Source organism: Neolamprologus multifasciatus, chromosome 9 (assembly GCF_963576455.1).
Source record: "Neolamprologus multifasciatus chromosome 9, fNeoMul1.2, whole genome shotgun sequence".
Lineage (NCBI taxonomy): Eukaryota > Metazoa > Chordata > Actinopteri > Cichliformes > Cichlidae > Neolamprologus > Neolamprologus multifasciatus.
In genome coordinates, this window is record NC_140447.1 from 15,445,764 (window position 1) to 15,470,397 (window position 24,634).

The 24,634-nt window shown below is 40.5% G+C and overlaps 1 protein-coding gene across 1 annotated transcript; it reads right to left on the reverse strand.

The window, feature by feature from the left end:
- Positions 1–1,995: 1,995 nt before the first annotated feature.
- On the reverse strand, positions 1,996–23,067 carry ppp1r16a (protein phosphatase 1, regulatory subunit 16A). The gene is made up of 14 exons (XM_085173511.1): positions 22,868–23,067; positions 20,999–21,053; positions 20,781–20,891; positions 15,284–20,635; positions 8,732–12,615; positions 8,201–8,271; positions 5,352–5,497; positions 4,982–5,085; positions 4,651–4,775; positions 4,206–4,331; positions 4,050–4,125; positions 3,823–3,952; positions 3,555–3,717; positions 1,996–3,394 (listed from the first exon to the last, which is right to left on the reverse strand). Exons 5-14 carry the CDS (start codon positions 8,976–8,978, stop codon positions 2,867–2,869), a joined length of 1,716 nt encoding a protein of 571 aa, XP_085029637.1. The 5' UTR covers positions 8,979–12,615; positions 15,284–20,635; positions 20,781–20,891; positions 20,999–21,053; positions 22,868–23,067; the 3' UTR covers positions 1,996–2,866.
- Positions 23,068–24,634: the final 1,567 nt, after the last annotated feature.

A 24,634-nucleotide genomic window follows, 5' to 3' on the forward strand; every position in this document is an offset into this window, starting at 1 on the left:
TGTGTGGCATGCCCTTAAAAATCTGATGGAGTAACACAAAAGAAGGTGCAGGGCTAAAGACTACAGTAGAAGAGCATCTGATAGTCAGGTCCTTAAGAAACAGGGGAAAAAATCCAGCAAAGACCTGACGGAGGACCTGAGAGATGCATTGCCCCTTCAATTGATACATCAAGCCTCATCAGAAATGGTGTCAGTGGAAGAGCTGCTGTTAGAAAGCCATTATTGAGTAAGGAAAACAGAGAAAAGGCTGAGCTATGCCAAATTACACAAGACACAGACTGAAATCAGTAGCAACAGGTTTTATGGAGTGATGAATCCAAATTTGAAACACAGGGACAATAGTGGGCATCTACAGTGGACTCTAAAACATGGTGTTGAAGCAGTGTGGGCTCATCTTGACAGGAAACCAAAAGCAGCTAACATCCAAAGAAGAGCTTTCAAGAAGCCTGGAAAAGTACTCCTGAAGACTACTTAAAGACAAGACAGCTTCCATTAGAGAGCGCAGACTGTGTTGAATAAATAGTGGTCATTATCAAATATTTATTTTTAAAGTTCTTAGAACTATATTCATTCTTTTGCTTTGTATATTGTATTTTGGTTTATGTTAATCGACTGTGGCACGAAGGTATGGGTTAATAAATTACATCCACGACACATCACTGTGCTGTATTTTCATGCGAAAGGAACTACAGTACCAGAGAAAAACCACCTAGAATGCAGGGGAACTTGATGCCAGGGATGCAATGTTAAATAAAATTCATTTCTCACATGGAAATTTCCTTCCTTTGCATGTCATTTGTTTTAATCAGAGACAGAGAGGAGTGTGAATGTGTATCTGTAGGACAGTGCGAGACCCCCCCCCCCCCCCCCCCCCCAGATGGTTTGGAAAGAGTTTGGGATATCAAATGTCTTTCCCAAACTAAAACAGTTCACACACAAGCATGTGATGCCCTGGTGACTTTCATGTGCATTTTGTCAGACTGTAACTGTTCCAACTTTACCTCAACGTTAAATGACAGATCAACATCACATACCTTATGTTGTGCAACAGCTATATAATTACTATAAGAGACTTACAGGCTCGGTCCCTGCAACTCAGTGGTGCTGGCTCACAGTCAAAACAAGTCTGAACATAAGCAGCTTCCAGTTTTAACACACTCCCTCCCCATAAGGGTAACTGTTACTGAGGACTTATACAACATAAGGATCTGTGCGCATATGTTTATGGGTGTGGATGAAGGTAATTCTAGTGCACCACAATGTTAAACCACCTAAATAAGCTGTCATTGTGTATTAACTGCTGCTCTGGCAGATGGCTCGGAACAGACTGTGCCATTCGAGATGTGTGGAAAGTCAGAGAGTGACTGATCTGATCTAAGAGGACGACAAAAGGGGGAGTGAGGGCAAGTAAAAAATATTCAGCTGATCATTTTTACCACAAGAGGGAGCTGTCATCAACATCAAACAAACAAGACAGACTGGGATATGTTCAGCTTTTTTTTGAACCAACTATAAGGCAATAACCTGATCAAATCTGTGCCTCAAATCACACACTTAAAAATGTAAGTTGGAATAAAATAAAATATTTTAAACCCATTATCTGATCTGATCCCCTCCCTGTAAGCATCCCAGTCATAACATCCAGATACATTCATTAAGAGTTCTTGCATATTAAAAAATATATACAAAAATCATTTGTGAAAACATGTTTTTATGTTTTGTTTTTCTAAACAGGGATCAGTAAAAATCACTAACAAAACTGAAATGCAATACAGAAAAAGGGTGCATTGAGAGTACATCAAGTCCATGTCAGACCGATTATGTAATAATCCCACTGCTCACAAAATTTAAACGTGAGACTTCGTGCAAGCGTTGCAAACCTTTTTTTAAATAAGACATTTAATGAAGGCACCAACCTCTGATAAACAATCGTGACACGTTTGCTCAGTTTGACAAGAAAACTAAACAGACTCTTTGACAATTCAGTTAACACAAAAATTGTCTCCGGATCAGGAAGAATAAATAATATGATTACATTCTGAGGGTAGAAAAATAGAAATACTGACAGAAAAATAGGAATTTGATAGATGATGATGATGATGATGACAGGCTGAGCTAAATTTCCTCACAAATCGTTCATTAGTAAATTGCACCATTTAAAATTTTGTGCACTTGAAAGCAACAAGAGAAAAATGTTTTCAGTCCAAAGTAAAGGAGAGAAAAAATAAATCAAGCAAGGAAACGGTCCATCTTCATTAAATATAAATTCAGAATATTTATTAAACCAATCATGATCAATCCCCTATAAAGAAACAAACCTCTTTCACTCTCGTTTACAATATAAATGTACGCTAATGTAGATCATGTACCTGTCATAGCACTCATTAAGAAAAAAAAAAAAAAGAACCTCATTGATTTAAAACAAATCAGCTGCAATTCAGTCTTCTGCCTTATCTAGAAAACATCACATGATTCTATGGCTTTCAGCCAGTCTAATTGTGTATTTAAGAGATGAGTAATGTAATGCCCCAAAAAATGGAGTGGGGGAGCTGTCTGCTTCTAACTGCAAGACAACAATCTGGAGTTCTCCTGTAGGTGAAGCAGGAGGGAAAGCTAGGACCTGCTAAAGGTGTGAAATCTGCATAAGAAATGAGAAAGCTAATCAAAGGAGGAATAATCACAGATTGCACTTTAGTTCACTTGGAAATGCAAAGCAGATTGATCCATCATTGGCATGTAGCCTTAACCTAAAGAGTCTCCAGTGATTCACTTAAAGCATGTCTGTTTTAACAGGGTTTTTTGCCACTTTTTGCCACCAGCTTTTGTACTTTATAGGCAGCATATTTGTCTGATTACATGATTCTTTCTACATGAGTCCACAGCAAGGCTCCTTATTGTCGGACTGCTCTTCCTCAGGGGCTCGGAGTTTCAGAAGTGGAGGATCTCCACTGGCTGGGGTGAAGTACACCTGGCTGGGTGAGACTGCCTCGGCGGCAGGCGTCATTTCAGGATCTGGCTGAGCCTGAATGGCTGTCACCTCAGCTGCTGCAACAGAGGGCTCCTCCTCAACGGGCGAGGGCAGCGGTGGTGCAGGTGCTTGGTATTTATTGAGCTTAGCAGCTGCCCGCTGGCGTTTCAGGTCAGCCAAGGTGTGGTGGGATTTCTCGCGAGTCATATTGTCTGCCCCCTCGCCCTCTGCAGACCCCGCTCCAGACGCAGAGCCGAGCTGGTAGGAGGCGCTGCGCTCCATGATTCCTCCCCCACTCCACTGCTCTCCAGGTACAGAAGATGCCAGAGAAACAGAGGTCTCTCCATTCCCTAGGCTGGGCATAATTTTCCTGTCTGCTGCCTCCAGTTCTTCCAAGTGTGATGTTGCTGCACCTCGAGTAGCAACCTAAAACACGAGGGGGTGGGGGTGGGGGTACGGGACGGGACGGGACGGGACGGGACGGGACAAAAAAACAAACAAAAAAAAAAATACAAAACATTTACACTGTTTGTAATGGTCACAAAAACAGTCATGAGAAACATTTTCCAAACAAAACCTCCATCACCATGGTGGCATGCTGGTGCAACTCATTGTCGGTCTGTCTGTCCTCATCGTCGTCCTGTGGCTCGGGCTGTCGACCGCGCTCCTGCCACACCATGGCCTCTTTGTGGTGCTCCCGGCGGTAGAGACTGGAGCGCTCGTTCACGCTGACGCGACGCACCACTTTACTGCACATAGAAATGAGAGACGGGAGGGGAAGCAGTAAAACAATGATCCATTTCAACTTCGGTGTATGCTTTTCCCCCTCTGGTTCCACTGAGCTCCACGCTCACCCTCTGCTTCCTGTGCTAGATGCTCGTCTTTGCAGTGTGCCTTTCTGCCTGTCCTGGCTCTTCATGATGGCATCATGTTTGTGCTTCAAGTCCATCAGTTTGGCTCTGACTTCCTCATCAACACATAAATCTGAAAGGCAAAAGCAAGTTTGACATTTGTGTGTCTCTCATGAATAAGTTTGATAATAAAGGCAGAAACAGCAGCCACAACAATGCTCTAGTTTCACCTAGTGGTGTCTCCTCTAAGACGGACTTTGCATTTAGATTGGCTCCATGTGCCACCAGCAGTTCCACCATCTGCATCTATGGAACAAAAAACACAAAACACTATGAATGAGTCATTTCAGAAAACTAGTTGCTTTAGGCATGACAGCAGTATGAACCTGTCCCCAGCAGGAGGCAGCATGCAGTGGAGTCCACCCATCAGAGTCCTTCACATCCACCTGAGCCTTGTTCTCTAGTAACAGCTCAGCCACAGACATATAGCCGTTAGCAGATACGATATGGAGCTAAAAGAATAAAGAAAATGAACTGCACGTCAGTAAAGAACAAGATTTCACAACAAAATAAAATTAACAAAATATTTTCCCAATTCTCTGAGCCTTTATATTATTATTACATTGGCTAAATGTTACAGAAATGGTTGGAAAAACATTACAAAGAATGCAGGAAACCTGTGCAACCTGTTAACGGTCAGGGAATTATTGCATTTATAATCAGATGTTTTTAAAATATCTAGCTTTACAGCATTAGATATAGACTTGAACTCTGAGCTGACAAATCTTGAGTGAACCACACAGTTCATGTGCATGCGTCCTTGTGTCTCACCAGAGTTGCTCCATTATCATCTTGTGCGTTTAAATCTGCTCCGCTCTGAGCCAGAGCCCGAAGGTCAGCCAGCATAGCCGCCTCTTTAGCCCCTCTGCATTCATCTATACGGTCCTGAGTTATCCCTTCACAAAACAACACACACAGGGACAGGATTAAAAAGATCACTTGGACTTGGATTTATTTTCTTCCTACTTTGGAACTGCACATAAATGTTGGCCATCTGATTTCAAATGTGACACATGACAGGTAAGTTAATCTTGATCATGCCACTTTTTCCCCAACCTGTCAAAGGCAGGAAGGTTAATCTGTGCACAAACTTCTCACTGACCCTGTTCAGCCATAACCATCTCCAGCAGCTCAAGGGTAGCCTCGTCCTCACAGATGTCATAAGGCATGTTGCCATCTGCATTGACAGCCAGCACATCGGCCCCACTGAAAGCACACATATCCATATGCAAAAAGACCTGAGTTAGCAGCTTTGCATATTAGGGTGTGTCACTCTAAGTGTTTTCATTTGCATTGGGTTCAGAAATTGCTTTCTCTTCCCAAGAAGGCTCTAAGTCTCAAATGTGGCCTAGCAAATAACATCCACTGAGGTTGAAACGAAAAAAAGCACATTATAAACAAAACATATTAGCTTAGAAATTTAAACATTTTGTGAGAGAAACAGAAAAGTTATGATGTGAGGCAGCACTCACCTCTGAATCAGGAGCTGTACCAGACCAGTGTGTCCACAGGTGGCAGCAGCGTGCAGAGGGGTCCACAACTCACTGTCACAAGCATTCACATTGGCACCAGCGTCTAGCAGACACTGCACTATCTCCACAAAATCATCAATGCAGCACTGAGAACAGACAACAGATACAATTGGGCCCATAAGTTTTTGGACAACGACAGATTCTTTTTTAATACTGTGCTTTCGCCTGTGTGCAACTTTAAACATGATGTAATTGAAGTGCAAAATTTCCATTTGAATCCACTGGATGTAATCAAAGTGCTGTAATAACCATTTAGGAATTACAGCTATTTTTATATATTTTTACATATTCCATTTTTGGAAATCCCAAAAGGTAATTGGACAAACCAACGTAAATGTTTTAAATGTAAGGATTGTTTTCAACACCTTGGTATAAACCGTTTGCAGTAACTGACTCTCTAAAGTCTAGAACCCAAGGACATCACCAAATTCTGTTCTTCTGCTGAGATGCTTCAGTCGCTGCTTGTTTGTGAGACTCTGTGCCTTCAGTTTAGTATTTAATAACTGAAAACATGCTCCGTTTGAGATTAGCTGACTGACATGGCAATTGAAGAATGTCTCATGTCTTTGCCTTGAGAAACTCTTTGGATGCTTTTGCAGTTTCCTTTGACCCATTATCCATTAACACTGTGTTTCTGATCGGTTTGCAGCATTTCACTGAATGTGAACAGAAAGTATAGCCCTGTACACTTCACAGTTCATCCTGCCATTCTATCACCAATCGCATCATCAATACCATCGGTGTGTACCATCGGTGTGTGGTTCTCCAGCTGCACCACAGCACACAGAAAGGCACTCCAGAGGGTCATCAATATGGCCCAAAAAATCATTGGACATCCTCTTCCCTCCCTGAAGGACCTCTACAGCACTCGCTGTCTCAAGAGGGCACGCAGCATCCTACGGGACGGTACACACCCAGGACACCGGGTGTTTAAGCTGCTGCCGTCCGGCAGGAGGTTCAGGCTGCTGAGGTCCCGGACAAATAGACTCAAGGACAGCTTTTACAACAGGGCAATAGCCCTGATCAATGCAAATAGCTGACCTGATTGGCTACCTCCTTGGACTTTTTTAGGGGGGAGGTAACAATGTTTAAAACAATAATAATATTTATATTTATAACAAGGTGCAATAATAATGTGCAATAATAACAGTGTGCAATACAAATACACTTATTCTTCTTTTTTATTACTAAGTTATTATACTGTGTTGTGTTGTTTGTGTTGCGTTGTGATGTGTCATATCGTGTCGTTTTGTGTTATATGTAGTGCCGACGTAGGACAGTTTTCCAATTTCATTGTACTATTGTACTATGTATGACTGTGCAATGACAATAAAGAGTTATCTTATCTTATCTTATCTTAATAAACACTAGTGGCCTGTGGCACCCATACATGCCCATACCATGACACTGCTCCTACCAAGTTTGATAGATAGTGTGGTATGCTTTGGTTCATCTTGTTGTTTCTCTCATTTACCACACTTTTCTGTTCCCATCACTCTGGCACAAGTTCACAATGGTTTCATCTGTACAAAGCTTTTGTTTCCAGAACTGTGCAGGCTCTTTTAGAGGTTTTCTGTCAAAGTCTAATCTGATCATCTTGTTCTTGAGTGTAACCAGTGGTTTGTTCCTTTTGGTAAAGCCTCTGTATTTACATTTATAAAGGCATCTCTTACTTGCAGACCTTGAGAGCGATTGAGTGTGTTCTTGACTTAGTCAGATGTTGTGAAATTGTTTTTCTCAATCACAGAAATAATTATGTCATAATGCACCTTAGCTGTTTTCTGGGGTCTTTAAGGACTTTTGATTTTGCTGACATGACCAGAGCATTCCTTCTTTTTAAGAATGAACAAGATTCCTGATTTGGACCCTCCTCAAGTTTTTCCTCTATTTATGGTAGGTTTGTGCGGATTTTCAGCCTAATGATGGTCTCCCTCCCTTACAACATCTCTTTGAACATTGAAAAATGAAAATTGTCGACCATTTATTAAAAACGGATGGAATAAACTTGAGGGAAAAAAATATGACGTTAGAAAATGAGTACAAGCAGAGATAAAAAAAAATCTAAACATTAGTATTAATGTCAACTAAAGCACTGGATAAAGAAAAGAATTTGCATGTACTCAGCCCTCTGTGTAAACACTAAATTTTCCAAGGGAAACAGCAAAGCAAACCGCTCTTGTAAAGAGTTCTCTGTGCTAACAAACAGTCCTCTCAGGAGTGTGTAGTAGTGCGTGTATGTGTAAACATATAAGGAGAAATTAAAAAGGAGTGAGAAAATTGCAAGGATTTAAGGTGTCTTAAGGTGTCAACTAACAAAACACAGCAATATTGTGGTGGTTAAGTGTGACTGAGGTTGCCCAGAAATAGGAATGCAAGAAAAAAAAACAAAACCCTTTTTCACCATTTCCATCTATAATAAGGGTAATAACTACTTTCTTTATGTAAAGTAACCAAGAAAACGTTAAGAAATAATAAACACAACTAGTACTTGGTGAGCTCAAAACTGTGACCACACACAAACAAACATAAACACAGACACAGAACAGAACTGGCCTAAATGTTGACAGTGGTATATGTGCAACATGTGGTTTTACCGGCCGTAACAAAATCATGCCGCGTAAGCAGAACTGCTTTGTGTGTAACTCAGTAATGTTGATGATACATTTAGCATTTGATTAGTGCAAAGGCAGAACTAAGTGAGAGGAGGCATTTGAGTTTGTACCACTGGCAGTGTTAACAGTGAACAGTGGTTGACTGGTGGCGGCTGCTGGAGCTAAATGCATGTGTACCTGATGCAGAGCAGTCAGTCCATCCTCGTTGACTAGATCTGGGTTGATTCCGCTGTTAAGCATCTCCCTCACTAGCAAAAAAGAAAAAAGAAATTTACAATCATGTATATACAGATTATGCATGACCACCAGGGCAGAGTCTTTTCCAAAAAATACAAATAAACAAACAAAAACAACCTTGCCATTTACCTGCCCTGAACATAGAACAATCTTTACAAGATGGTGTGTGTAAAATGTAAAAGGATTTACCACCTTACCAACTAGCTTAGATCCAACAACTTATAATAAAGCTCTTAATACTATTTTTAATCTGTAATATATTCAGTGCAATTTTTTCAGTTCCTGTAAGTCATTGGTCTTTACAGTGCAAGAGCTTCTTTCAGCAAATGCCAACAGCTACAGGACAAAGAAGCCTCAGCATTACAGTCAATTTATGGCACACCAATACTTCTGGGGTCTCCCTTCACACGTTTCTGAGATCTGAATTGTTGTTTTCTGATTATGAACTTTTTGTGCAGTGTGTATACCCACCTTCATCCAGGTCGTTGCGGGAAGCAGCATCAAGCAGGGTGACAGCACTGGGGAATGTCACTTTGGTGGTGCGTGGCTTCTTCTTATCTGCTTTGGCCCTCGACCCTCGTGCTGCATCCTTTTCCATCTGTGCCCAAGCCTTCAGCTGCTGAGTGCGGCGCTTCTTGGCATGCTTGAGCCGTTCTGTGGCACTCAGACGCCCCATGGTTGCCATTTCAGCAAGCAGCTCGCCGTGATCTGCTGCCATGATACTGCACCGCCACACCGGCTCAGCTACTATAGTACTGTTTCTTTCACTTATGTGAGGATATCCTTTAGGGGGTTTCAGCCTTTGTAATTTATCATATGCCTCTTGTCCTTTTTATAGGGAAGCCAAAGAGGCCTACATCAGGGTGGGAGAACACAAAAAGATGCTGCAGTTCATCTTTAAAAGTAACTTGAACCACAAAAAACAGCAAAAACTTCAGAAATATGATGGGAAAGAAACTAAGTTGTGCAATCAGGTGACAGATATTTCTGTCTCTTTCCCATCTTTAAAAACTCTTATCGTGCTAAAGTAAAATAGCAGCAGGAAGGTGTCCAAAACATAATAATCCAAAGGGTAGGTTTCAACCAGCTGTCAGTCCTCCAATCCATTTCTACTTTGGGTAACTTGGCGAATCATCCACTTGGCAAACAGAGAAAACAAAACAAAACACAACTATAAAAGGTCAGTCTATCTTAGCTTCTAATCCAAACAGATAGCAATCATGCTTCAGTATATGGTCCAAAGGAGGTGTGGATTTGTGAGAATCCATAGGCAGCAGTGAAAAACAAATCCACAAGGTGGAAAGAACCAAACATCCAATGAGAATTAAAAAAAAGGAGTCCTACTTCAGTTACTGACAATAAAAAATATTTGACAGAATTAAAATATTTCTGGGTGGTCAAATAACAACATTTCACAACTTCCTGTTGATAGTGTTGGTGCACTTTTTGGTAAATCTTCAAAAGATGTGATCTAGGTATAACGTGTTCACCAACTTGAATGACATTGTCTTCAGCCTGTGGGTCAGGGAGAGAGAAGGAAAAACTGCAGTGAGACAAAATGTCAGGGCTATGTTACAGTATAATGACAATATACTGCTCTCTTAATCCTGTTATCTTTAACCCCTGAGCTCCTTTCCCCTACTCCCTCCTCTCCCACTCCTCTCCTGAAGGAAACTTGAGAGGGTGGGATGCTTTTCATTAATGACTGACACACCCTGCAGCCCAGCACACACATTACATGTGTTACAGGGTATTCACACGGTGAGAGTGAGTGATGGATGTTGTGGCAATGCAGTTAAGTAACAAGTATGTGACCTGTTATGGTGCAAGTTCCCACCCCTGACAACCCTGGTCAGTGAGATCACTCTCATTGGCTTTCGTTCACTTCCAAGTAGAGATACGCGGCTCACACACTCGGCTCTTTCCAGGCTGTTCATTTATTATTTAGGCCTGGGCCAGTGAGCGCTGAGAGGAAGGTCAACTAGAGGCACTCAGTGAGATAGAGAGAGTGACTGATAAGACTGTAGTCCCAGGACACAGCTACTGCAACATTGTACCAATGACAAAAAAAAAAAAAAAAAAAAAAGCTGGGAGAACACACCGTAAATCAGCAAGATTAGAGGGCAATCAAGTGTAGAATCATTAGACATAAATATTACAGCGGTCCTCTTGGACTTTACCCTCATTAAGACTCCAACAGTGTTTTTAATAGTTGTATTAAACACAAATAGTCCTTTGTTACAAACTAAGTGCAGAGGCCTATATCTTAAAGCCTTGTGTGCAATATGATATAGCATACAAAGAACTATAATTGTGCTTTTTAAATAGGGTTTTGCCCTGCCATTTGAAAGACTAATAGTTCTTGCCTTGGGGACAGGCAAGAACTATTAATATTCTGTGTATACCTACTATTTTCAGGATACCTAACCCTTCACCCTTTGTCACAAGCTACAATGTAAGGATTTCCTTAGTTTAAGGTCACACTCTGACTCTCTCCATGGATTGAAGGCTACTACGCAGATCTGTCTTTTAAATACACAGATTAATATGGACTTGGAATGCACAGGACAGAGATATGTGTAATGAAGGTTAGTTTCAATTAGAATGTACCGACAATTGTACAATATAGCTTTTTAACCTTTCTCCCTCAGCGAAGAAAGCCATAGTATCCAAAAATCAGCACTGTAAAAGTCAAGAGTAAACAGTAAGTATACGGACTATTAAAGAATAGTCCAATTACAGTTAGTGGCCTTGGTTATACTGCACTTAACTAATGAAAAGGGGAACAAGTTTTGTGGCATTTTAAGGGGCTTTAAAGGGGAAAAGGATTAGAGAAATCTGGAAAAATCCCTTCAAGAACTTTACTGATGTATTAGTGGGATAATTCCAGACACAATCTGAGAGATCAGTGGGAAAAATATCTTAAATATGTTGGGGGGTTTTTTTTTGTCAGACTCCCAAACCTAGTGTTTTTGACATTTTATCCTGTGCTGTGAAATTTAAAGATATCTTTTCATACTCAAAGCCTATGTTAAATGTTGACACTCAGACATAAACACCAAAGCCATAATATATCACCTGTATATTAAAATACATCCTTTAGTCCACATCTTTCACAAAAATCAGCCACTACTTGATTTGTGCACATCAGAAGTTCATTTCTTCTGAAAAAAGATGCTTCGATTCTTACTTCACTAACATTTCATGTTTGCTGAGTTTACACAGACAAAGAGTGATAAACCTTTTTTTTTTTTTTTTTCTTTTTTTAAATATGCGATTCACAACAGCGCACATTAAAGAGATGGAATTTGATGATTTGCATTTCTAAAGCGATCAATGTGAGAATCAAGGCTGCCCTCACAGCTCTTTCTGAATAACGTTATCCTACTGACTAAGCAGATAATAAAAGTGTGCCCCTTTTGTCACTGTGACTATAAAACCGGTTTACTGTGTTTCCACCCTCACCATGAAAATATGGGCTCACCTGACCTGCTGGAACTGTCCTGGCCTGCCACTGTTGTGGTGTGTATCTTACATGATGTATCACTCTGGGATGACAGCATTATTGCGGTTTCTTATATTATTGTGGTTTCTTATATAATTGTTTCTTATACTCATGACCACATTGCTCACAAGTTTTCCACCATATAGTTATCGCTGCAAAGAAGGTGCTGCATCAAAAACCTCCTAGTGTTTGATTTGGTTACAGTTGCCTGCAATGTTTCATGTTTTGTGTGCAAATACTTGGCAACTATTAACCCAGTGGTAGCAAAACTTGAAAAATGAAAAAAGAAAAGAAAAGAAAATGCAGATGCTTCATCTTCAAAGTAAAGGTTGAGCCAACTGTGTCGATTTACAGTTTGAATCAGACTTTTCTCCGTTTGTTCTTGAGCTTGGAGAATATCTGAAATGTTTCTAGACAAGTGCATCACTTAGATTTATTCTACGACCACAGCAATATAATAACAGCCAAATCACAAACAGGTTTTTGCCAACTGGTTGAGGAATACATATTTTTCCCTCGCAACAGGAGGTTGCCAGATTGTTGCAGACAGGTCTCCATGTCTGTGTGTGATTTACGTACTTATTCACTTAAACCTACATGGTCACCATGAATGTCAAACATCCAGAATGGCAGACAAATTGACATCATGCTAATAGTGGTCACATGTCGGCAAAACCTCAATGGGTCATTAGAACAATAGTCTATTCAATATGTCTTCTGTAGTGGGCATTGGATCGTTCTCAGGATATCACCACCTCTTGCCTTGGCGGGCTCTTGACAACACCTGAGAATGCTTTTTGCAATTTCAAAACAAACTCAGAAAAATCTATTTTAAGAAATATCCATGAACCTGTGTTGATTTCGACTGTGTAATTATTGTTGGGGACTTTAACATCCATGTGGACAACCCTCAGGACAAAGGGACTAAAGACCTGAGTAACACTCTGGGCAACTTTGGGCTGACTCAGCATGTAACAGAGCCCACACATAATAGAGGACACACTCTTGACCTACTGAGCTCCAAGGGCCTGAGCATTTCAAAGGTTACTGTGTCTGATGTGGGCCTGTCTGATCATTACTGTGTTTTCTTTGAAAGTAAAATCTCAGCCCACACAAATATATCAACAGCAGTGATCACAAAACGGTGTATAACTGAATACAGTAGTGAGATATTTAACCAGGTCTTCCCATTAACACCTGACCTGTCCAGAGTTTCAATCAATGAGCTCGTCAATAGCTTCAATGCTAAAATGTTAAATGTAATGGATACAATTGCTCCCATTAAGGTGAAGGTTATCTCTGGAAGGAAGAAGTCTCCATGGAGAAACTCCACACTAGTGAAAAATAAAAAAAGAGAGTGTAGGAAAGCTGAGCGCAGATGGAGAAAAACAAACCTCCAGGTTCATTATGACATCTATAAAGAGAAACTTCACAATTATTATTTACAACTGAGGAGTGCAAGGAGGTCCTACTTCTCTGACATCATCACCAAAAACAGTCATAATGCTCGGGTCTTATTTTCTACAGTTGACAGGCTAACAAACCCTCCTGTGTCAGTGGCAGCTGAACTTCATTCGACCATGGCCTGCAATGACTTTGCCAAATTCTTCACAGAAAAAATCCAAAAGATTAGACAAGCAATTGGTACATCAACAGCAGATCCAGAATATGTACTGTGTCCACCGAAAAACTGTTTAAACACCATGAAACAGTTTCACCCGATTAACAGCAAAGACCTGGAGGACATCTTAGGTCAACTGAACTCCTCCTCTTGCTGTTTAGATGTCCTGCCTGTTTTTCAAAAAGGTCTCAAAGACTTTAGAGTCAGACCTGTTACAGATCGTCAATTTTTCTTTATTATCAGGTGTGTTTCCAGAATCACTAAAAACTGGTGTAATAAAACCTATACTAAAAAAGGACAATCTTGACAAGACACAAATGAACAACTACAGGCCGATCTCAAATCTTCCATTTTTAAGTAAGATCATTGAAAAAGCAGTTTCTCAACAGCTCAATTACTTCTTAAAACAGAATAACTGCTATGATGCCTTCCAGTCAGGTTTTAGACAGAACCACAGCACTGAAACCGCTCTGACCAAAGTGTTTAATGACATATGTCTGAATACAGACAGTGGAAAAATGTCAGTCTTAGTTTTACTGGATCTCAGTGCAGCATTTGATACAGTTGACCACAACATATTACTCAAACGACTGGAGAACTGGACAGGTCTTTCAGGAACTGTACTAAACTGGTTCAAAACATACTTAGAAAACAGGAAATACTTTGTATCAATAGGTAACTTCACATCTGAGCAGACAAGTATCACATGTGGAGTTCCCCAAGGTTCCATCCTGGGACCCCTTCTGTTTAACATTTACATGCTCCCACTGGCACAGATTATAAAGAACAACAAAATAAACTACCATAGCTATGCAGATGACACACAAATATATATCACAATGTCACCAGGAGACCGAGGCCCTGTACAGGCTCTTGGTAAATGCATTGAGGAAATTAATGACTGGTTGTGCCACAATTTTCTCCAGCTAAACAAAAACAAAACTGAGGTAATAGTCTTTGGCGCCAAAGAAAAACGATTACAGGTCACCAGAGAACTTCAGTCTATACACCTAAAAACCACAAACCAGGCGAGAAATTTGGGTGTAGTGATGGATGCAGACCTAAACTTAGAAAAACACATCAAGACAATAACAAAATCAGCTTACTATCACCTCAAGAATATATCAAGGATAAAAGATCTGATGTCTCAACAGGACCTGGAAAAACTAGTCCATGCATTCATCTTTAGTAGGCTTGATTACTGTAACAGCATCTTTACAGGTCTACCTAAAAAATCAGTCAGACAACTACAGCTCATTCAGAACTCTGCTGCTCGAGTCCTCACTAAGACCAAAAAAGTGGACCACATCAGTCCAGCTCTGAGGTCTTTACACTGGCTGCCTGTCCGTCAGAGGATAGACTTTAAAGTTCTGATGCTGGTCTATAAAGCTCTGAATGGTTTAGGACCAAAATACATCAGTGACCTCCTGACCCAGTATGAACCTTCCAGATCCCTCAGGTCATCTGGATCCGGTCTTTTATCAGTTCCCAGAGTCAGAACCAGACACGGAGAAGCCGCATTCAGCTTTTATGCTCCTTATATCTGGAACAAACTCCCAGAAAGCCTCCGATCAGCTGAAACACTCAGTTTATTTAAATCCAGGTTGAAGACTCACCTGTTCTCAGCTGCATTTGAATAAAGCACCAAATCCACACTTAGGCTTAAATTTCAAAACTCACATTTTAATTACTGATTTTATCTACTGTTCTGATTTTATCTGTTTTGATTTTATATACTATTTTGTTTGTTTGTTTGTTAATTAGTTAGTTTGTTTGCTTGTTTTAATCAATTTTAAATCATGCTTTTTATTTGTTTTTGTTTCTAATGTCTCTGTAAAGCACTTTGAATCACCTTGTTGTTGAATTGTGCTATACAAATAAACTTGCCTTGCCTTGCCTATGGATGCAGCCATAGCTTGGTTAATCCATATATACAGTGGGGCAAAAAAGTATTTAGTCAGCCACCGATTGTGCAAGTTCCCCCACTTAAAATGATGACAGAGGTCAGTAATTTGCACCAGAGGTACACTTCAACTGTGAGAGACAGAATGTGAAAAAAAAAATCCATGAATTCACATGGTAGGATTTGTAAAGAATTTATTCGTAAATCAGGGTGGAAAATAAGTATTTGGTCACCTCAAACAAGGAAAATCCCTGGCTCTCACAGACCTGTAACGTCTTCTGTAAGAAGCTTTTCTGTCCCCCACTCGTTACCTGTATGAATGGCACCTGTTTGACCTCATCATCTGTATAAAAGACACCTGTCCACAGCCTCAACCAGTCAGACTCCAAACTCCGCCATGGCCAAGACCAGAGAGCTTTCGAAGGACACCAGGAAAAGAATTGTAGACCTGCACCAGACTGGGAAGAGTGAATCTACAATAGGCAAGCAGCTTGGTGTGAAAAAAATCAACTGTGGGAGCAATCATCAGAAAATGGAAGACATACAAGACCACTGATAATCTCCCTCGATCTGGGGCTCCACGCAAGATCTCATCCCGTGGGGTCAAAATGATCATGAGAACGGTGAGCAAGGATCCCAGAACCACACGGGGGGACCTGGTGAATGACCTGCAGAGAGCTGGGACCAAAGTAACAAAGGTCACCATCAGTAACACACTACAACGGCAGGGAATCAAATCCCGCAGTGCCAGACGTGTTCCGCTGCTGAAGCCAGTGCATATCCAGGCCCGTCTGAAGTTTGCCAGAGAGCACATGGATGATACAGCAGAGGATTGGGAGAATGTCATGTGGTCAGATGAAACCAAAGTAGAACTTTTTGGTATAAACTCAACTCGTCGTGTTTGGAGGAAGAAGAATACTGAGTTGCATCCCAAGAACACCATACCTACTGTGAAGCATGGGGGTGGAAACATCATGCTATGGGGCTGTTTTTCTGCCAAGGGGACAGGACGACTGATCCGTGTTAAGGACAGAATGAATGGGACCAAGTATCGTGAGATTTTGAGCCAAAACCTCCTTCCATCAGTGAGAACTTTGAAGATGAAACGAGGCTGGGTCTTCCAACATGACAATGATCCAAAACATACCGCCCGGGCAACAAAGGAGTGGCTCCGTAAGAAGCATTTGAAAGTCCTGGAGTGGCCTAGCCAGTCTCCAGACCTCAACCCCATAGAAAATCTGTGGCGGGAGTTGAAAGTCCGTGTTGCTCGGCGACAGCCCCAAAACATCACTGCTCTTGAGAAGATCTGCATGGAGGAATGGGCCAAAATACCAGCTACTGTGTGTGCAAACCTGGTAAAGACCTATAGTAAACGTTTGACCTCTGTTATTGCCAACAAAGGTTATGTTACAAAGTATTGAGTTGTATTTTTGTTATTGACCAAATACTTATTTTCCACCCTGATTTACGAATAAATTCTTTACAAATCCTACCATGTGAATTCATGGATTTATTTTTTCACATTCTGTCTCTCACAGTTGAAGTGTACCTCTGGTGCAAATTACTGACCTCTGTCATCATTTTAAGTGGGGGAACTTGCACAATCGGTGGCTGACTAAATACCTTTTTGCCCCACTGTATCTTACGCATAAAATCCAGTCATCAAAAACACATGTCACTTAAAACAACCCATCCCTCCAAAAACTGTCATATGTGGTGTGTTGACTGATTCACAATGGCAGATAATGCACTGAGGAAAATGCAAGAACACTGTTAAAGTTACCCAACTATACTATTAACACCAAACTTAATACTTCCTGAATCCTTTTCAAATGACAGTCTAAAGAAAATGTTGGAGATTAGCAATAGGTCACTAAAAGCTACTTTTAGCTTCCCTCTTATTTTATTACAGCAGATAGCTCCACATGTTTGACTTGGCAGGTTGTTGTTTTTCTTCAGATTTCCTCTCTGATGCAACGCTGAAGGGATTTATTTCTCCTCCCAGGATCAAACTAGGGATCTTTCACCTGTTAGGAAAATCAGTAAACCATGCCAATATGGAGCCACAGTTTAGTAACTCATGCTATTAACCAGAACTGAAAATAACAGAGAGACAAAAGGAGTCAAAGAGAGAAAGAAGAGATATCCATGTTGGTGAGCAAGTCAGACAGGCAGACTTGGAGAGGTAGGTAGAACATAGGTAAAGTGATTAAACTACCTTGGGAAGAAGTTACAAACTGTGTCCATGTGAACGCTCTTGCATGCATCTTTTGTACACTATCGGACTTGAACACACAGCAAAATTACACACGAGTAGCAATGGGAGGCATGATACATCGCACACAGGCTAACTTTCTTGCCTGTGAAACTTAAATTTATGACATTATCTATGTTATTTCTAATTAAAATGTACGATCACACACATAAACACAAACTCTGGCATCAGAGCAATATATTCTGATGTTGTGCCGTGGAGTGTTAAGTTTGGCAAACATGTAAGACATCCTCTCATACTAAGGTCCAATGAAGCACATTTATTTGTTTGTTTAACCAAGAGCGTCAGAGTTCCAGGTTTACATTAATGTCCAAGCCTAATGTGGTTTTTTTTTTTACCTCCATCGCATCTTTTTCACTAAGAAACTAATCCTGAAACCATTAATAATACATGTATCCATTTCAAAACCAAGTAGTGTAGCAGTGATAATACTTCCTAAATCCTTTCAGCAGGAAACACAGTGACAATTTCTCTTGCCAAGGATCAATTCTGGAAGACACAACATCCTTGTAAATGTTTTTCACTACGCAAGCTGATCTTGGAGAGTGTAAATAATGTTATGTGACAACTGCACTCTGCTCAGGACACTGTGGATTCTCACAGCTACCAGTGCTACCCCTCATTCACCAGATTTTCAGAAAACCTGAACTCTGGGGCCTTGACATTGAGGGCACTGAGATTTGAACTCATCAAGATTTTTTATATATGCACTTTTGGTAAATTTTTTGAAAATCCTACATTGCCTTCTTCTCGAGTTAGCACATGCAAAAACACGGGCATCCACACTGCCTGCCCAGGTGACTACAATACCCCATTAGCCTTTTACAGTTAAGGGGTAAAAATTGGACTGAAGGAGAAATTAAGTTCTACGTCGCAAGTAATTCTGTGTTAGCCCATCATCAACGAAACAATGCAAGCACCTGATTCATAGTCACAATGTACACAAAAGTATTTGCTGTGAGTGTGAACACCGCTAACTTGTGGTTACACACTGACGCAAAAAACAGTATGTGTCAAAATCAGCCACTTCCACTCTGGATCTTGTCTTTTTAAATCATATACTGTCCAGTTTTGTTTTGTTTTTGACTCCACTTTAACCATGACCTTTCAGTCCAGTCTTTGCTTTAAAGCCTAAAAGTAGGGAAGTTTATGCCTTTAGAGTATTACTCCGATAGTTCAGATTTAGTCAAACAAACTACAAGTCATGTTGCTGTGAAAAAGAGAAAACACGTCTTCCGTATCCTCACAACATGAAAATGCTATCTTACTCAGACAGACCAGCAGCTCAGAAGTGAACTAGAGAAAAAAACTACAAGATAAACAGTCAGTGGCCCAATACTGTGTTGCCTCTCTGGACATATTAATAGTTTGGTTGTAGTCAATTGTAGACAAGGCGTCACCATGTGAGGATATTTCTAAGATAAATATTGAAACTACAGTATTGTGCAAAAGTCTTGAGCCATGCCTGATTTCTTTAGATTTTGCTTCCAAGGAGTCAGACTTTCTTGTAATTTTTCTTGTCTTTACAATTTCTCGCAAGTGGGCGTGGTCAGCAGTTCTCCAGGCTTTCTGGAAGTTTTTCTTTCACATTTCATTTCAGAGGAATGTTTTGTTTGTTAAGCCACTTAACACTGGCCTATGAATCATTCAAGCCTGAAAAAGGACCCTAACTCAAGGAACCAGTGTTGTGTCTACACATAACAGACATTTTAAACTGTATCTTAAGGCACATTGTTACTAGCAGTCTTTTACAAAGGCAAATAAATTGTTCGAATTTTTAAGCTGAACCCAGGAAAAGTGCCAAAGATGATAACAGTGTGATAGAAATAAAATAGTTTGGACCAAACAGGCAATTCCCAAAGAGATATTAGCTGAAAACAGTGCATATCTCAGCAATGTGTGCTCTTTTTTTGTAGAGGATAAAAGAAGAAATGGCAGGCTTAAAGACTCTCTACAACACATGAACACTATTGGAAAGTTATTTAAGAAATAAGAAAAAAAGCCAATCAAAGACCTGACACAGGGCCTTTAAGATGCATCTGATCCTTCAGTTGACCAATCTTCTGTTCACCGAGGACTTAACAAATTATAGGACAGTTTGTCTAAGAGAGTTCAGACTGTGCTGAAGAATAAAGCTGTTAGAATTGCACAAAATTTGTTTGTTTTTTTATACTGTATTTCTTGTAGTTTTGCACATTTCAATAAACAGCTGCAACGACTTCCCATTTTCATAGAGGGGAAAAAAGGAAAGAAATGTAAGCTTTTGCACAGCACTGTATATTTTCAACAGTATACACTAGGATCAAGTGTTCAACAAAGAGCAACCCCTCCCCCGTCCTTTTGTTTTCTTAAGGAAGGATTTTGCTAACTATTCAAAAAGAAATGAGGAGAAAGCTATAAATGAAAATCTGAACACTAAATGAACAATCTCATGTAACTACATGATATCAATAATAATCTTTAAAAATTTGCTTCAATTTCTCTGCGATGCTGTGATCTTACCTTACCGATGTACTCACTACAAACACTTGATGCACAACAGACCTCAGCCTCATGAGTCTGTTAGTTTTGCTTCTGCTATATAAAGAATGGGGAATTTGTTAGTGGGAAGACTGTGGAAGAACCTTGTGATTCCCAGTGTTGGGCAAAGACGAGACAGGAAACTACACAGGAAAAGACAAATTATAGCACGGCAGACACCACAGTGCACACTCACACACGCGCTGAAAAATATGACTAACATTTATTATGTTTGGGAAAACGTCCCTTCGTCAATGTGACACTTGTAGTCTTCTGACTAATTTTCCACCTAGTGACCTAACAGGAAGGTCTGTCTACAGCTGCTGACAAATACAACCTTTCACTCAACAGCTAGAATGAATAGAGTACTATGAATACATATACTGGGGCTCAAACATTCACCAGGTGGGTGGGACTGATCAAAACAGAAAATACAGCCTAAACAGCCAACCTTAAATCTGGCCACACTTGGTCCTCTGTGCTTCAATCATGGGTTTGTCATCATAAAACAGCACCGGATGGCTCCTGTGTACAGCCTCCAGCCTGGTGAGCTATTTGATTTGAAACAGAGGACCTTACCGACCCACTCATTGAAACAAACATTGCTGAGTCAGTGTAGCTTGATGATTCGGGAATGATCCCGCCTGCAGTCTGAAACAATGCCAAAGTAGGCTAAAATGTGTGCCAGATACTCACAAATGCTCACTGTTAGAAGGGATAGAGCTGGGAATGGCTTGTCAAATCATGAACCATTATTTCTAATCAAAAAGCCAAGTGTTACCCAAGTGTAGCATCTACACTGCTTCTCTGCGTTAAAAAAAAGAAAGAAAGAAAGAAAGAAAAACTTGTTTTAAATTTAATGTCTTTTTGGGCTGATGCTTGGACAATGCAAGACAAACGAAGATGTCACATACCTTGAAATAATTTCCACTTTGGGTACTGATACAGGAAATGTTTGTAGCTGCAGCCCTTGAAGGACGGACAAAATTATAATCACTACAAATGAGAGCGAGGGAGGAGGATCTACAATAAGCCCTGTCATGTGTTAAGGTTTGAGTTGCTCCATGTAATCACTCAGAAATCTCAGTAATTCTATCAAGCAGCCAAGGGTTAGGAGAGACCATGAGAAACAAAAAACACAATGATGAAGGCAAAGATACGTCACACAAAAGAGCCGCTGCTTTTTTTGGAAGACAGGATGTGGACAGAGAGAAAGAGAGGGTTAAAAGGATGTGGAGGAAAGAATGTGAAGGAGATAGAGAAGAATATGAGGAGGAGACAGGATGGGGAGGAGACAGCCAGACTAGCTTTGACTTTAACTCCTCCGACTACTTGTAAGTAGGAAGTAGGGTCGTGTCATGCTGGAGCGGAGGAGGAGAGGCGAAGAAACAAAAAAGAAAACATGGATCTTTAAATGATGCCAGGTGACAGGATGAGATGTAGCTTTATTATCCCATAATGGGATAATAAAGAAATGCCTCAGTAAGACGAAAGAGAGCCCCAAACCCGACAGAATTACTTTGCAGAATTAATCTATTAGTTTAGTAGCGATTGCTACTCTTGCTGTAAAATCACAGTCCGGCCTTTTTATCCATTCTTCCTAAGTCTCTGAAAGCACGCAGCACTGTGTGGGCTGTCACACAGTGTATCAAGGAGCCCTCACACTAATTTTAGTCTATATTGTGAAACCTGCAAATATTTAACTTTACATACCAAGTCAATGTTGTTGAAGAGGCACTTTAAACATAGGCCTGACAAGAACAAATGCCTGTGAGTTTATTTAGGTTAATAAGTTATTGATGGAGGGTTAAAGTCAAATAGCTGAAGGGCCGTGCTTGATTGTGAATAATAACCTTTTTCTTCCTTAATCTCTTCAGACTTGTGGGTCTGCCCCTGTGCAGTGCGCCTATTTTCACAAATAAATTCTCTTTACAATTCGCTTTTAGCTGAGAAAAGAGATGTTATCAGAGATGTTATCATAAGATATCAGAATTATTCATTCAGTCATCAACCTGTAATATCATTTGCCAGACTGAGCTTGCTATTTTATTATTATATTATTATTAACAAAATAGTTGATTAATTCAACTAATGTTAAAGTAATCCAACAAAACCCATTTCAGTAAATGATTGGATCTAGTTGACCCTGAACTCTGAGCTGCCGCATGTAAGATAAATGAGTTGTATTTTTTTACGTTGGCACGTCGCCCTTCACCCTGCTGTGATATATTTAGCTTTTTAAAAAAAAAAAAAAAAAAAAAAAAGTTAAACTCAGTCCCAAATCACCTTCACTTTTTCATCACAGTTTGATGCGATCGCTATAGCGCTAAACGACATTAATACAATAATGGAAAGTTTTAACAGCAACAGCAGAGGAAGCTTTAGCTCCTGTCACGGGATTAGCTAACCGACCTAGCGGTTCATAGACAAGCCCAACAGGTGTATTGTCTGCTGACAGGTAATGCAAGCGGCTCTTTCCCCACTGGCTTCATTCGTAGCTCTCATAACGTAGTTGTATCCCACACGCTTGACTTTATAAGTTGAAAAATTGGCAAGCCTACCTGTTGTGCGGCTACCTGTGGTGAAGTCATATTATGCTAACGTTACCTTAGCTTCGCATTAGCTCGCTGTTCACCGACGCTGAACTCGGAGCCGCTGCCCTCAGATAATTAAGGTTAACGTCTCGGCGACAACTAAGTTCAGCTTATAAACAATCGCTTGAACCGAGCAGGACGTGCAGATTCATTGTAAAACAATAGAAAAACAAAGTGGCGACATCTTACCTGTTGCGCTGCCTGTCAGCGGTAGGTCCTGGGCGAGCCGTGAAACTGAATCAGCTGCTGTCCGCCGCAGCTCCAGCTTCAGCCAGCCCTCTGGGGAAATGCTTCACCATAACAACCGGACCTGCGCCCTCTCCTCCCGCCGGACAGCCTCCACCAGAGGGCGGCAAAGTCTGCAGGTTGCGGGGCGGCAGGAGACAGGTGATCGTCTGCCAAAAAACATGCCCGTATTTAAACTGTTATAAATGACTTGCTGACTCCCCCCCCCCCCCCCCCCCCCCCAAAAAAAAAAAAACAAAAAACAAAAACATCCCAATGTGTAAGCAGCAATCAAGTTTTTGACAAAGTGAATTTTATACATCATTTATTTATCCAGGTACAAAAAAAGTCTGAGATTAAAAATTGTATTTTTTTAAAATGAGATCTGGCCAAGAGGGCAGCAGAAATGGCAACAAACATAATGGCTCTATAAATATATTTTAAGTGGATAGATTAATAGATACTTTATTCATCCCCAGGGGGGCATTAACAAATTCCACATACATGCTAGACAGGCCAGGACTGATACAAAAGCAATCACGACACTATGTACTGACTAATAATGAGTTGTACTGTAGTGCATCATGTTTTATTTAAAAGCTGTACTTTAGCTATTAGCGGTGGCTTGTGGTCAAAGTAGCCATTCATTTTACTTGAATCTCTGCCCTTCCTAATTTTTCCCCTCCATCTATTTTCTCACCACTCTCTTTTGGGGATTTCTGTCCCTTCTCCAAGACTAGTGCTAAGAACAGCAGTTGTTTGTGACGCGAGGGTTTGTTTGTTTTTGTTGTTTTTTTTTTTACTAGTTGTTGCTGTTGACAGTGTAGCTGCTAACATGCCGGTTAATTTGACTCATTTTGTTGCATTTTTGTTTGTCTTTCTTTTTGCCTCTCAGCTTTTCAGCTCCACCTTTCGTTTTGCTGTCTTTATCAACCACGTCTTCCACAATAAAATCTCTTATACAAGGTGCGCGGGCGCTGGCAGGGGAGGGAACAGTTTGAAATTAAGATATTTGATTGGGCAATCCAGTGTCAATAATGAAAATGCACCAATGGGCTGCTGGAAGTGTTTGAAGGACCGGTGCACAGCGGCCCTACGACCTGTTGTCTGTATAAACATATCGACCAAAGACAAACAAAGAACAATTATATTGACCCACCAGGCAAATGCCAAATTACCAGTCCAGCCTTGATGATAGACATTCAATAAATACTAACAAACACTAATAGATACTTGTAAATACACAGTATTGCCAAAAAACTACTAAAAGGCAATTTAAAAAAGACATTAAAAAATAAACAGGTTGAACTTGTCTTAGTGTAAAAACAACCCATCCTTCATTTTTAAGTCAAATATTAAGGGTGTGTTTGCATGTATAAGGATGTGTTTGCCTATGCACCTGCGTTCTTAGAAATGTGAATTCGCTGCAGTCTTTTCACAGTAAACTGTTCAGATGTGTTTGGTAACTAAATGATAATCGCTGCAACACACAAACCTGAACAAGTGTGTCTTTAACACTCCCATAATTAAAAATCAATTTTGAGGCACTCAACCAAAAACACTGAAATACACAAGGTGTCACTGTGAGCATCCGAATCAGTTACTAAATCCTAAAAAAGAGATAGACACTGAAGACGCTGTGACCTGCTGACCCCCGCAGTGACCCATATGCATCACAGCGGGGACCCTGCAGAGTCACAACAAGGAAACTGCGTTGGAGCTTTTGTTACC

What these genes read in the sequence shown, in the direction of transcription:
- ppp1r16a (XM_085173511.1), bottom strand. Translation starts at nt 8,978, where the DNA reads ATGGCAGCAGATCACGGCGAGCTGCTTGCTGAAATGGCAACCATGGGG. An exon ending in GATGGTTATGGCTGAACAGG is followed by an intron (nt 4,776 to 4,981) that starts GTCAGTGAGAAG and finishes TGTTTTGTGAAG; the next exon opens with GGATAACTCAGGACCGTATA. An exon ending in CTTAGAGGAGACACCACTAG is followed by an intron (nt 3,953 to 4,049) that starts GTGAAACTAGAG and finishes TTTGCCTTTCAG; the next exon opens with ATTTATGTGTTGATGAGGAA.